The 12,515-nt window shown below is 40.1% G+C and overlaps 1 protein-coding gene across 3 annotated transcripts in view; it reads right to left on the bottom strand.

The window, feature by feature from the left end:
* Positions 1 to 7,592, bottom strand: part of ANKRD10 (ankyrin repeat domain 10) — a 37,488-nt gene extending 29,896 nt beyond the window's left edge. Inside the window, exons 1-2 of one of the 3 annotated variants that reach the window (XM_027743514.2) lie at positions 7,290 to 7,592; positions 1,341 to 1,493 (exon numbers count right to left, since the gene is read on the bottom strand). In XM_027743514.2, coding sequence (XP_027599315.2) covers positions 1,341 to 1,493; positions 7,290 to 7,490 — 354 coding nt within the window. In that variant the 5' untranslated portion in view covers positions 7,491 to 7,592. Of the gene's footprint in view, positions 1 to 1,340; positions 1,494 to 5,678; positions 5,701 to 7,289 lie in introns of those variants that run through there. The other 2 variants (XM_027743513.2, XM_039384687.1) reach the window with 2 other exon arrangements.
* Positions 7,593 to 12,515: the final 4,923 nt, after the last annotated feature.

Below are 12,515 nucleotides of genomic sequence, written 5' to 3'. Positions count from 1 at the left end.
TCCTCTCTAATCACCGTTTCTTTACATTCTTACCTGGTCTCCAGATGCATTTATAGTTCTTGTATTTTCTCTTCTGAAGATTCTACCACTATGCAGCAATAACTTATTGCATAAGTTACTTTTGTCAGGTATCAAGGAGAAGATGCGATCTATAGCCTCTGCATCCAGTCACCTTCATTGTTTCTACAATTCTCCTGGTGTCTCACAGCTGTTCTCAATGCACCAGCCTTCTTTTCTGAAAACTCAACACAAACTTCCCCATTTCTTATTTTTGCATAGCTTAAAAAAAAAAAGAACCAAACTCTAGAAATGCAAGTGTTTAAGTTCTTCAGCAGACTTAGCTTAACTCTACTGCATGTAAAACAAAGTCTGGCCATTAAATATTTTAAGAAAAGTATGATACAACTTTTAATAGGCCAGACATTTTACAGATGCTGTGCTATACCACAGCTTTCAATAACAGCATATGCTGTAGTATCAATTACTCTCATAGAATATTACTAAAAATACTTTTTATTACCATTAAAAAGGTATATGTTATGTATGTCCAGCATACATAATAGATTCATTCAGAACTTCAAACATTTTCTTCAAAAATATGATAGATTTTAAGCATCCAATTCTGTTACTTCACCAGAGTAAAACAGTTCTTTACAGGTATTTTGCTATATTTATGCACTCTCTGCTACCAAATAAATTACATACTCCCAGTAAAAGTAATGAAAAATTATAGTAAAAAAAAAAAATTTAAGTCATCCATTCATTCTTTGTTAGTAAAGTACATGCTTCTGATCTATTTCCAAGAAGTTACTAGAAAAGCTTTGGAAATAATCTAAAAAGAAAAGAAAACATAAAACCATGTGCACCTTAAAATAAACCACAGCAGACCTTACTAGTTAGATGTGTGACTAAATCATGAAGCACCGTAAGGGTCTCATGGTTCTGTAGGTAATGGTGAATTTTCCAATTCTTAGCATATTTAGTACGTATTATGTTCCTTACTAGTCTTCCTTCTTGCCCCTAAAGCAGCACTACAATATCAGAATATTTGCTAATGCTGCCAATACCAAAGCAGCATTACCATTTTGTTCAAGAAGTAGCAAGATGTCAATTCCTAAAACAAATGTCCTCCAAACCCCTAGAAGTTTAAAGGACATTTATTAGTCCTAGCTCTACTCTAATGTAAAAGGTCTATAACTAATAATTAAGTCATTTGACTTCAGCCGATGTTAAAAATAAAGTATCTGTATGTTAATGTAAGGATCAGATATGTCATAGAAAGGGATCAAGACACTTCTTCTAAAACTATATGCATAGGTGAAGTACACATGAATCCATACCTGTTTGTTTATGTTGGCCCCCACTTGGATCAACCAATTCAGGCACTGAGGATGTCCTCCAAAAGCAGCAATGTGGGCTGGTGTTTGAGCAAAACGGGTTGTACTGGCATTTACAGAAGCTCCAGCTCTTACTAACTGCATTAGGCACTCCAGCTTTAAAGACATGAGGGAATAAAACCAAAAATGTTACACAGATGTGCTATGACAATTAGCAAGTGCTAAATAAATACATAAATCCAAGAAAAGCTAAACTTCCTAGTAAGACTACATGAATGCAAAACAAGAGAGAATATGAGATTTAGGATATCCCCCTCCTCCTTGACTCCTCCCTCCTTTGGCTATAGACTATATCTCAAAAATACTTGTCACCTACAAAACTGAATTCCACATTTCTTTTCAGGAAAAGGGAAAAGAGGACATAAATACTTCAGATCGAACTACAAGAGCCATTTGGCTCACTTTTGTTAAGGAGGAAAAAAAAATGATACTAACCAGACATTTGCCAAAACAAGAGCGTTGTCAGGAGATACACAGATGTACTCTCAGAAGAGTTTAGAGAAAGGTAAATCAGAAAAACATAAGATTTTTCATTTCTTTAATGTTTTCCTGAAGTGACAGAAGATTAGTAATGAAAACTAATTCTTAATAATATCTAGTATGCTAAATCAATAAAAGGAATACATTTCTCCCACCATTTCCTGTTATTATAGATGAGGAGCCGTTAAAAAAAAAAAAACAGGTTGTATGTTTGTGGCAATACAAAAAAAAGTAATTCTTTGTTTTAAAAAATTGCAGTATTTTGTTCCATTATATTCTGACTTTTATTTTCCCAACACACTAACCAGAAGGGTCAGATAACCAGATACTATTTTAAAATGTTCATAACATCTCATTTGTAGAAACTAGGCAAACCACAGCCACAATGACCTCAACTTGCAAAAGCAGTCAAAACAACGCTCCTTTCCTGTCACACAGTAACATTGTCTTCTTGTTGAAAGGAAAAGGAACGCACTATGCTGAAATAAACGGTTTAGTCTAGGCATCCATTAACTGCGGTTAGAAAACAAACACCACTGCACACACACATAATAATCCCACGCTGGCTCAAGGCATTGGTTCACATAAACCAAAAATCTATGGGTCTCTCTGTCTCTCACAGTTAAAGGAAACATCAGCCACATCACAGCTGTGGAGTAGTCTGTCCATAAACGAACAATTAAAAAGCGCCCAAATGTGGGCTTGCAGCTTGATTCAGATAGAAACATCAACAGCAGGATTACAACATTCTTCCATTTCTGTATGTGAGCCTTTCTTTCTCCCTCTTTTAACCTGTGAATTCCTGATCTTGCTGAATTAAACATATGAGGTAACTACCAACCCACTGTAATTAATCATTTTATATTAGTTTTGCAAATACATTGTGAACTTTAATTGTTTTCTTCCCTTATAAAGTCCAAACAAACACATATGAACCTTATCCTTCAGGATATACAAAAGTACTTTTTTTGGACTGTAATGAAGTTAAGGCTGGACACAGATGTACCATTAACTCACTAAGTGCATGAAGTAAGGGTGAGGGTAACTAGAATACTGCCATATTAATGAATAAACCTTAACATTACCAAAGACAAAGTACCTTTCCAAAAGAAAACAAGCACGTTTTCTGGAAAAAAAATTACATCAAAGAACTGGTGTAAGCAAACATATAATTCTAATGCTAGACTACTCAAATACACTTTCTGTTTGCCAATCTTAGACTTTCCTTGATGTTCACATGTTAGTACCCCTAATGTTGCTGTTAACCCTTAGTAATTATTAATTAAATTGTAACACTAGTTATTGTCATGTGATGGGAAAAAACCTCCTGCTACACCCAAGAGCATCTACTGCAATTGCAAACAAAAATAAATTTCAGCCAGTTTTTTTTAAAAAAAAAAAAAAAGACTTTGAATGGAGTTAATTTGAAAACACTTTAGACAAGCATTACAAATTCAGGAAAGAATAATATTTCCTGCACAGGCACCGGTCTAAAAGAATTACATAATTAGGTAGGCATTACAGCCCATCAACTGAAAAGGGAAAACCAGAAACTCATTCACTAGCGCTATCCTGTGCTGTTTAAATCTCTTCTATAAGATGGCTACACGTCATGATTATCTGTACAACTTCGTCTTTAAATGTTGGGTTTGCTTGCCTTGTTTTGTTTTTTTTTTTACATTCTCTGACAGTGCTTTAACAATGAAGACATTTCAACTCATTAAAAGCTGAAGTGTGGCTCTCCTGTAACATGGCTGTCACTAAAACATGCTTCTTCCAACATTATGGAAGAATGAGGTATAAATGTAATTACATCCACAGACAGGAAAAGTCAATATGACAAAAAACAATACCTCACTTGATAATTTATGCTTGATATCAGGATACACAAGTCCACTTTCATTAAATAACCTAAATTTAATATAGCAGATATTTTCCACTGTATAACTTAAAGCAGAGGTTAAATTGGTTTGGTCAAGAATAAAGACAGGTCCCTGCATAGGCCACAACACTGGCCAAGGAAAAGATGGTCATTTTTATCTGTACTACTTTTGTTCCAAAAGCAACACTACTGTGCTTCCTATAATGTAAAGAGTCAAATGGAAAAAAAAAAAAAAAAAAAAAAAAAAAAAAAAAAAAAAAAAAAAAAAAAAAAGCAGAAGAGCACAAGCAAATAGATGTGGTCAGAGAAAATAAAAATTCACATGCAAGTGATTAAAAATTGAATTAAGGTTAGTCCAAAACAAAGTGAATGAACAGTGATTTTTATGCAAGCCCTTCATTTTCTACCTCTCTAGTAGCTTTTTTAGACTGTTAACAATTCTACATTCTGACCCATCGTCTCAGAAACCTACAGAATGCCAGGATAATTCAGGACACTACATAATTAACTCTAATTAGAATACAGCAACTCTAATGGGAATTAATTCACATCTCAGGAGACAAGCAGTTCTCTGCAGTCAGGGAATGTCCTGAAAATGCAAACTCTACCACAGGTACTCCACACAGCAAGTAAATTTGGACTTGCTACTAACTCTAAAAGGAGGCCCATTTTGTCATTAAAACCCCAGATATTACCACCAGAAACATTACTTGCAATATCTATCATGTCCAGTTGAATTTGCTGGTATTTTATTTATTACTTGCAAGCTGTAAAAGTATGTTTCAGAGTAAGTCATTCAAGAATACTGTTTTCATTTCTAGTCTTGAGACTTCATTTTTACTGGTCCTAGTGCTACATGAGTGTTCCCCCCTACCTTTCCTCTTTTGCATATTCATTTATAACCAACTTGACTATTGCTGCTACTTCCTTACTAAAGTACATCTACACCTTTGTGCAAGAATGTAGTTGTACACAGCTTAACTGTAAAATTATTTTGTACTGTCTTTTGATACAGCTAGGGCCATCTTTCATGTTCAACCTGTACAACAGGTAAAGGGACAGAAACATCTCAATGCTCGTAAAGTTCACCAAACCCAGACTCTTGCTGTTTGTTCACGTACACATGTGTACATGTATGGACTGGTTTAGAGATGTCACTGCTTACGAGTCGTTCCAGAAGGACTCTTCCAGAAAGGAACTACATCAGTTTTGTCATTTCATCATGCTACAGAGCTGCAGTTAGAACCAATACATGTCTGGTGGACCATGTTGCTAAATGGCCCTATATCAGACAGACAGACAATAAGTTCTGTCACCATTTAATTTCTTTCAGAAAAAAGAAAAAAACCAAACAAGTGAAAATCCCATGAAATCTAAAGAAACAAAGAAGTGAAGAGGAAGATTCCTGTTCAGTAACTATTAATGAACACTTCACAAATTAATTTTGATATCTATGGTACTTTGATAAACAGAAGAACTCTCCATTTGGCTTTGATGAAAGTGAATTTGGAAAAAAAAAAACATAAATAAGAACATAAAACATGCACCTCACTGTCCACTAAAAGCAGCTATTGTGTCACTGCTAGCAACAGTCTATTAACTGGTGAAAGGTAAAAAAAGTGTAACTATGCCACAGAAACACAAAGCCTGATTTGGGACCCAATTACACTACTGTAACTTTTTCAATGTTTTGTACAATCTTTGACTCTGGGAAAGGAACACTACCTAACAAGACTATAAAAAATACAGATAACTTCCATAAATTGAAACTGCCTAGATCTGAAGGCTTTTAGGAAAGTACATATATGCAAAATTGTATAAAACCCATTTATAGCCTAGGTCATCTTTCCAAGTCTCATTCATTTGTCAGATTTTTCCCCCAATAAGTAACAACACCATCAATCAAATTTTGCCCATACCTAAGACTGAGTATGGCAAATAAAAGCAAGACATATTGCAGATTGACTTGTTCCCTTTGTTTGCTGTTTCTGCAAGTGTCTCTTCAACAGAAACTGGAATGCACGCAAAAACTCACACAACCTAAGATGGTTGGCAGAGAGCTGAAGATGCTTAAAGAAAAAAAAAAACAATGTAACATGTACACTGTTCAAGGCAAAAGCAAGGCTGCCACAAGCTAGTACCAAAAAGAAATTCTTATGAGATGGAAAAAGGAAACAGAAGACCTTAACATGGATTACTATCTTCACATTTTATATGAGTGTACTTCCCAATAAAATTTAAGGCACTCCAGTTTTTCCAGAGTGTAGATTATTTGCTTCTTTTTGAGTACATAAAACGCTGGTTTACATTTTGGATTTTGTGGGTTAAGGGTTTTTGTTTCACTTTATTTTAGGACTGAAGGACTACTTAGCCATGCTTCTAAAACGTTTCTCTAAGAAGCACTGCAGATAAGATCATGCAATATATAGAAACCATCTCTTAATGTACTTTTATAACCCATGACAACTGCCTAAGTATATCAATCTTTTCCTCTGGCACACAACCAATAAACAAATAGAAGTATATTGGAAATGGGAGGGAGAACAAGAACAAAAGCCCCTCGAATTCCAAATCTAGACAAATCAACGAGGAAAAAGCACCAAACCCCAACCCTCCGCTCTGGAATTTTGCATAGGCTGGGACACTCACTGCATCAGAAACAGGAAAGAATCAAGAAATTAAGATTTAATTCATTTTAAGACGTGAAGTTAGCAGACCTACTTCCCGCGTTTCACCCTTTTCTGCATTGCGAGGATGCCAACACAGAAAACTACAATTTATTTTTCGTCCTGAAGGCAAGGGAGGAGCGCCTCACAGGCACAAGCGCCTTCTCCCCACACTCCCAACGAGCCGGTCGTCATAACACGGGCACCACAACAAAGCAGTCTCCAGGTGCGGAGCCCGAAGACGACACGGATCACGACCAGACCCTGCAGACAAAGCAACAAGCGAGCCGGCAAGGGGGGGGTCAACCGTGGAGGGTCAAACAGGGCACGGGAGATTATCCGAGGGGGCGTGGAAGGGGTCGCGCCTCGGCGGTGCCTCCCGCCCGGATGGCCGGCGCCCGCCGGGGATATCCGGAGGGGACCAGCGTGGGAGGAGCCCCCTGCCCTGCTCCGCGCCAATGGCTCCCGGTGCCAGTGCCCGGGGACCGTCTGGAAGCCCGGCTCCGAGGCCCCCACTGTCACCCGGGAAGGGAGGGGGGCGGCTGCCGCCGGCAGCGGAGAAGGGATGAAAGATGCGGAGACGGCAGGTGCCGCCAGCCCCGTGACCTGCCCACCCCCGCCTCGCTGACCGCGGAGGCAGGAACGGGGCCAAGCGCCGCGGCTGTCCGCTGCCGTCCCGCCCGATTCCCTGAGTAGCGGCAGGAGGCGGTGAGGGAATGGGGGGGCGGCGGCGCCCGCAAGGGGCAAAGATGGCGCCGCGTTGCGCGCGAGCGGGAATCGCGCCCTCCTTCTCCTTCCCCTTCTCCTTCCCGTTCCCATACCCACCCCCGCTCCCGCCGCCGGCCGAGCCCGGCCAGGCCCCACCTTGCCGAAGTGCGCGGCCCAGTGGATGGGCGTCCAGCCGTAGAAGGAATCCTCGGCCGCCAGGTCGGAGCGGGGCGAGCTCTGGAGCAGCGCGCACAGGGCGGGCAGATCCCCATCGCGGCAGGCGCGGTGCAGGGGGAAGCGCAGGGTCAGTAGCTCCTCACTGGAGAAGCCCGCTTCGGGGCCGGCTCCCAGAGACATGGCGAGCGGGAGAGCGGCGAGAAGGAATGGGAAGGAGGGGGGGGCAGGGGAGAAGGAGCGAGCGGGCGGGCGCGCGCTGCCCGGGCGGGAAGCGGCGGCGACTGCGGCTCGCGCGCGCGGCCCCGGCACAAAGGGAGCGGGGCGGGGCCGCGCTCGACGCTCCGCCCCCCTGCGGGCGGGGCCGGGCGGCCTCGGGGCGCCCAGGCGGGAACGGGGGGCGGTGCGAGGCGGAGAGTGCGTGTTGCGTCTCCTTTCTGTCTCCGTCTCTTCCGTCCCTCCCTCTCCTTTTCTCTCGCTCCCTCTCCTTCTCTCTCCGCTCTCTCCGTCTCTCTCTCTCTGTTCCCCCTTCTTCCCTTCTTGGCCTCCCTCCCTCTCTCTCTTCTCCTCGCCCCCCGTCTCTCCTTCCCTCTCCCTTTTCCTTTCTCCCTCTGCCCCTCGCTCCTTCCCTCCCTTTCCCCCTCGCTCCCCCTCTCCCTCCTTCTCCCGCCCCTCTCTCCCTGTCCCCCCTCTCTCCCCGCTGCCCGGCATCTCCCGGCTATCCCGTTCCCGAGGCGGCAGAGCCGCTCCCGCCGGTGTGGCCGCCGCCCCGGGCAGGGCGAGCGCGGCCCCTCTGGCGCAGCGGGCAGGGACAGCGCCCCTGAGCGGGACGGGAAGGCTTTGTGCTGCCCCAGCGCCGCGGGTGAGGAGGACGGTCCGTGTTTCCGCAGGGAAAATCTGCCGGCGAGAGGACTGTGCTGTGGAGCACCGACGGTCGCGGTGTTCCCACACACCATGGAAGTGCTTCCAGGCACTGGCAGATCGCTCTGGGTTTGTGCTGCACGATGGACTGCAAAACAAAGGATAACTTGGCTGTCAGTATCTGATAAAAATGGCAATGCCGGATTTTGAATTGCAATCAGAAATTGGTCCTTGAATAATGGCCCCACAGAAATTTAGGAAACTTCTGTTGGTTGCTCCTAATTGGTCTCTGCCCAAATTTTTTGTGAACCACTTTTTCTGACAATAGTAAAACTTAGTTGATGGTAATTCATGGTAATTAATACTAAAATTTAGTTGTTTAATTGTATGAAAATTCATCTGCCCCTGAAAATCGTAGAATCACAGAATCATAGAACGGTTTGTGTTGGAAGGGACCTTAAAGACCATTTAGTTCCAACCCCCCTGCCGTGGGCAGGGACACCTTCCAGGAGATTACTCAGAGCTCCATCCAGCCTGGCCTTGAACAATTCCACGGATGGGGCATTAAGGGATATTCCTTTTTCAGTATACACCATTAAGGAACGCAAGCCAGGAATTACGTTCTGGGGCAAAGAAGGTACTAAGTAATTTCTGTTAAAAGTACCTAGATACCCAAACATTTAAAAAGCTTTTCCTTAACATCGGTTTGAATTGATCTTTAAGGTATTGTGAAATATCTTTTTCTTAATATAGGAGTTCTGGCTTCTCAGAAATTGTGATTCCATAGACATTCCTCCCATTTATTTAGTTTCTTTGGATTTTGTCATAGATAAAGCTGTGTACGCACAATATCCAACGCTCTGAAATAAGATTCTAACACAAAGGAAAACATCTGCAAGCAGAAAGAACTGCACCCTGGCTTACAGCCCAACATGAAACGCCCCTCTGACATATGCTTCCCATAGCAAATACTATTTTTTATACATATGGAAGATGTTAGAAAAAGAATTGGCCGTTCAGCATACGGGGTAATTTTTTAGTCTTCGAGAAAGTGATTAAGGGGTTCATTCACTGCGGAAAGGTACTGATACAGGGTGGGTGCTTGGTTGAATTGTACTGATCTCATGTAGAGAAGATGCTTTCCAGAATGCTGTTGCAACAGCAAACTGGAGATTTGGCTTAAGGTTTTCCTTAAAATATCGCAATCATGGCATAAGCCAGAAACAGTGGATTTAGACTGTAAAAACATGGCAAAATGAAACACCTCACTTGTGTTCTCAAAGTTTTGTTTTGATCTGCCCAGTCAAGTAATAACATATGGCTCTCTGTACTTAGGACAAGCAGCACAAATCTGGTATCAAGATATTTAGCTATAAAACCATAAAAATTATTAACTTAAAATATGATTATATTTTTACAGCAGTATTAAGACAGAATATGAGGATGGAAAGCTTGCTTTGAGAAACCTTTGTTTTAAGCTTAGCTGTCTTCTTATTGAAACTGTAGAGGCTTATTTCATTATTTTTTTATCTGTGAAATGGGAATAGTAAAATCATGTCCTGAGTGGTGGTAAGAAACTCAATCAAAGTGCTTTGACCTAAAAATGTAACACTGTGATATGAATATACAGATGAGGCATTTCAATATTAGGCGTTACTGCAGCTAATATTTGTATCTCCTATATATTTTTATATCTGCACCAAAATAAAATATTGCTTTGGTTTCCAGAATGCTGCCAAGTTATAGATCTCAAAATGGTGTGCAAAGGAGGATGAATTATGTATAGACAGTGACACAGAAGCACGGGTAAGCTAAATGCTTTGGCCAGGGGAGGGAATATTTTCAGTGTGCCTGATTTGAGGATTAAATAACACAGATCCCATATGGCAGAACACTTGAAAGAAAAAAGAAAGGAAAAAAACCCAACCCAAACAAACAAAAACCCCCAAACTCCAACTTATGTTATAAAAATGGTCATTGCCAGAATGTCTGGTATTAAAGAACACAATTTCTTAGGTTGAAAAATGGTGAACTGTTTCTCACAGTGTTGTGTATAAGCATTGACATAGTTGTTCACATATTGCTTATAACTATTATAAAAAGCAATAAATATCAAAAACGTGGCTTATAGTGAAGATGAACAAGAATTAAGGATTTCTGAACTTGAGAAGATTAATATTGAAGATTTGCAGGTGTTTTTTATCTTGTACTGGGATATAGAAACCACTACACCAAATAAAGGTAGTGGTCTGACTAGTTTTCTTATGGACACTGGCTGCATTTACTTTCTAGTAATCCCTACAAGGTAGGCAACTACCATTGCATTCCCTTTGGCAAGGGGGAAGCAGAATGCAGAGAAGGGAAGAGGCTTTAATAATGCTGTGCAGGAATTCTGCATGTGGAACTGAACTCTGGTATATCTTCTTTCGTGACTAAATTCCTCGTTATGAGGTCAACCTCTTTTATTTCCATACTAATGATCTACGGCAAAAGTTCCAAAATAGACAAGCACAGTGCTTTCTATATGAGACTGATTCCTTAATCAGCCTGTAGTTGGCATATGACTTGCGAAGTCACATTTGTCTCTCTATTTTTTGAATTGTGATTCATTATCCAAATAAATGTGAAAATATGTATGTTTTGATATTCTGCATTTCCATCGACTTCCTTAAAATATTTTGGCAATAGGCTTTTTAAGTTAATTAAATTTAATAGAAATAAAATCTCTACTGTCATATCTTGTGAAACTGAGGACATGGAAATTGTGGTTTTAACTTTTAACATTTTATTTCAATTATATTATAATTCATTCTTTTGTACTTTCCTATCATTACTGTCATTAGATTCTGTACAAAACAATACAAATCTTGAAGATATTTTCAACAATCTTTCTATGCAAAAGATCAGATACAGAAAATACAAATCTGTTTTGTGATTCTAACTTCCTTCTAGAGGACAGATTTGGTTTCCCCGACCTGCTATTATGGTCTGTTTGCACATAGCTTAAATCAAGAAATTGTCAGTCATAGGTTAAACTGTGATTTACAAACTTAAATGAAAAAAGCAGCACAGTAATACATAACATTTCAGGTTCTTCGCATTTTCTGTTTTATAAAAAGACATTTTTAGCATTTAATATGTTTTATAAACTGAACTCTAATGGAATGCAAGAAATAGTATGTTTACAGTGTTATTTATACAAAAAATACATTCTCAATTTTTTTATGACTCAGAAAGTTCACCTACTAAACTTACTAGAACACGTTCTTGTATATTTGAGAAAAAATTAGTTATTTTTAGGTCTATTTGCATTAATTTCATCCTCAGTTCTATTCCTAGTCTTTTAAGGGAAGTGAGAAGCTTGCTTTCTGTTTCTGTCTGATCAAGAAGGTAGACTTCATTCTTTGTTGGGGCGTTTAATTTTAACAGAACTAAATTTCTTCTAAGAGAGAAATAGAGAAAGGCACAGAAGAGCTAATAGGCAAAGCAGAGTGGAAGAAGAGATTGGTTTTATTTTAGCTAAGTTTGCTTTTATGTTCTCTTTTGGCTAAAGGCTGAGAAAGAAAATGGTCTATAAATGAGGACTTCTTGAATATTCAGTAGTCTAACAAGTATAAATTTAAGAAGTAAATACATTATTTTAAACCCATGTTTTGTGAAAAAGGATTTGCTGGGTTACATAACTGTAACATACTCATCTGTGCCATCCTGATACAAATAAATTATATTTGCCCATTTTTCCTTACAGACAGGTTGAATATGGAGCATTTTTGTAATAACTTGTACAGAACAAAGTCATGTGGGTTGTTTTTTTTTAAAAAAGTACTGTACAATTTCATCAAATACTCAGTTCATTCAAATCCTTCCATTCTTGCTGTAGCAACCTTGCACTGATTAACACTTAGGGCTTTATTTAGTTGCCCATACATACATTTCTAGTGCCATTTGAGATGCCCAAGAGTATTCATCCCTGTTGTCAGCTGCTGCTGTGGAACGGGATCAGTTTACACAGGTTGTCTGCCGTGCCTGCACAGAGCCAACAGATATCTTGGGAGTCTGAAGGATTCTTAGGCTGACACATGAATCCTCCATAAATGTCACTTACATTGATGCGCCCAGTCACATAAGGAGTTCCTCACATTTTGTCTGGTCCTCAATCCCGTGAAACTTCTTTTCTTTGGAGGAGGTTGTCACAGAGTCACTGGCTGCTTCCTACCTTATACCTGAATCTAGTTCTGAGTCTGTGGGTCATTATAATAGCTACTTGTGTTCCTAATTTTGAGGGTGATTTTCCAAAAGGACAAAATTATTCAAATGTTATTCATCTTCTTTTTTTTTTCTCCTTTT

This window comes from Pipra filicauda, unplaced genomic scaffold, assembly GCF_003945595.2.
Source record: "Pipra filicauda isolate LSUMZ 115617 unplaced genomic scaffold, ASM394559v2 scaffold115_size4368891_pilon, whole genome shotgun sequence".
NCBI classification, from domain to species: Eukaryota; Metazoa; Chordata; class Aves; order Passeriformes; family Pipridae; genus Pipra; species Pipra filicauda.
The sequence above is the reverse complement of the archived record's forward strand: the minus strand, read 5'-3'. Positions and strand labels throughout refer to the sequence as shown.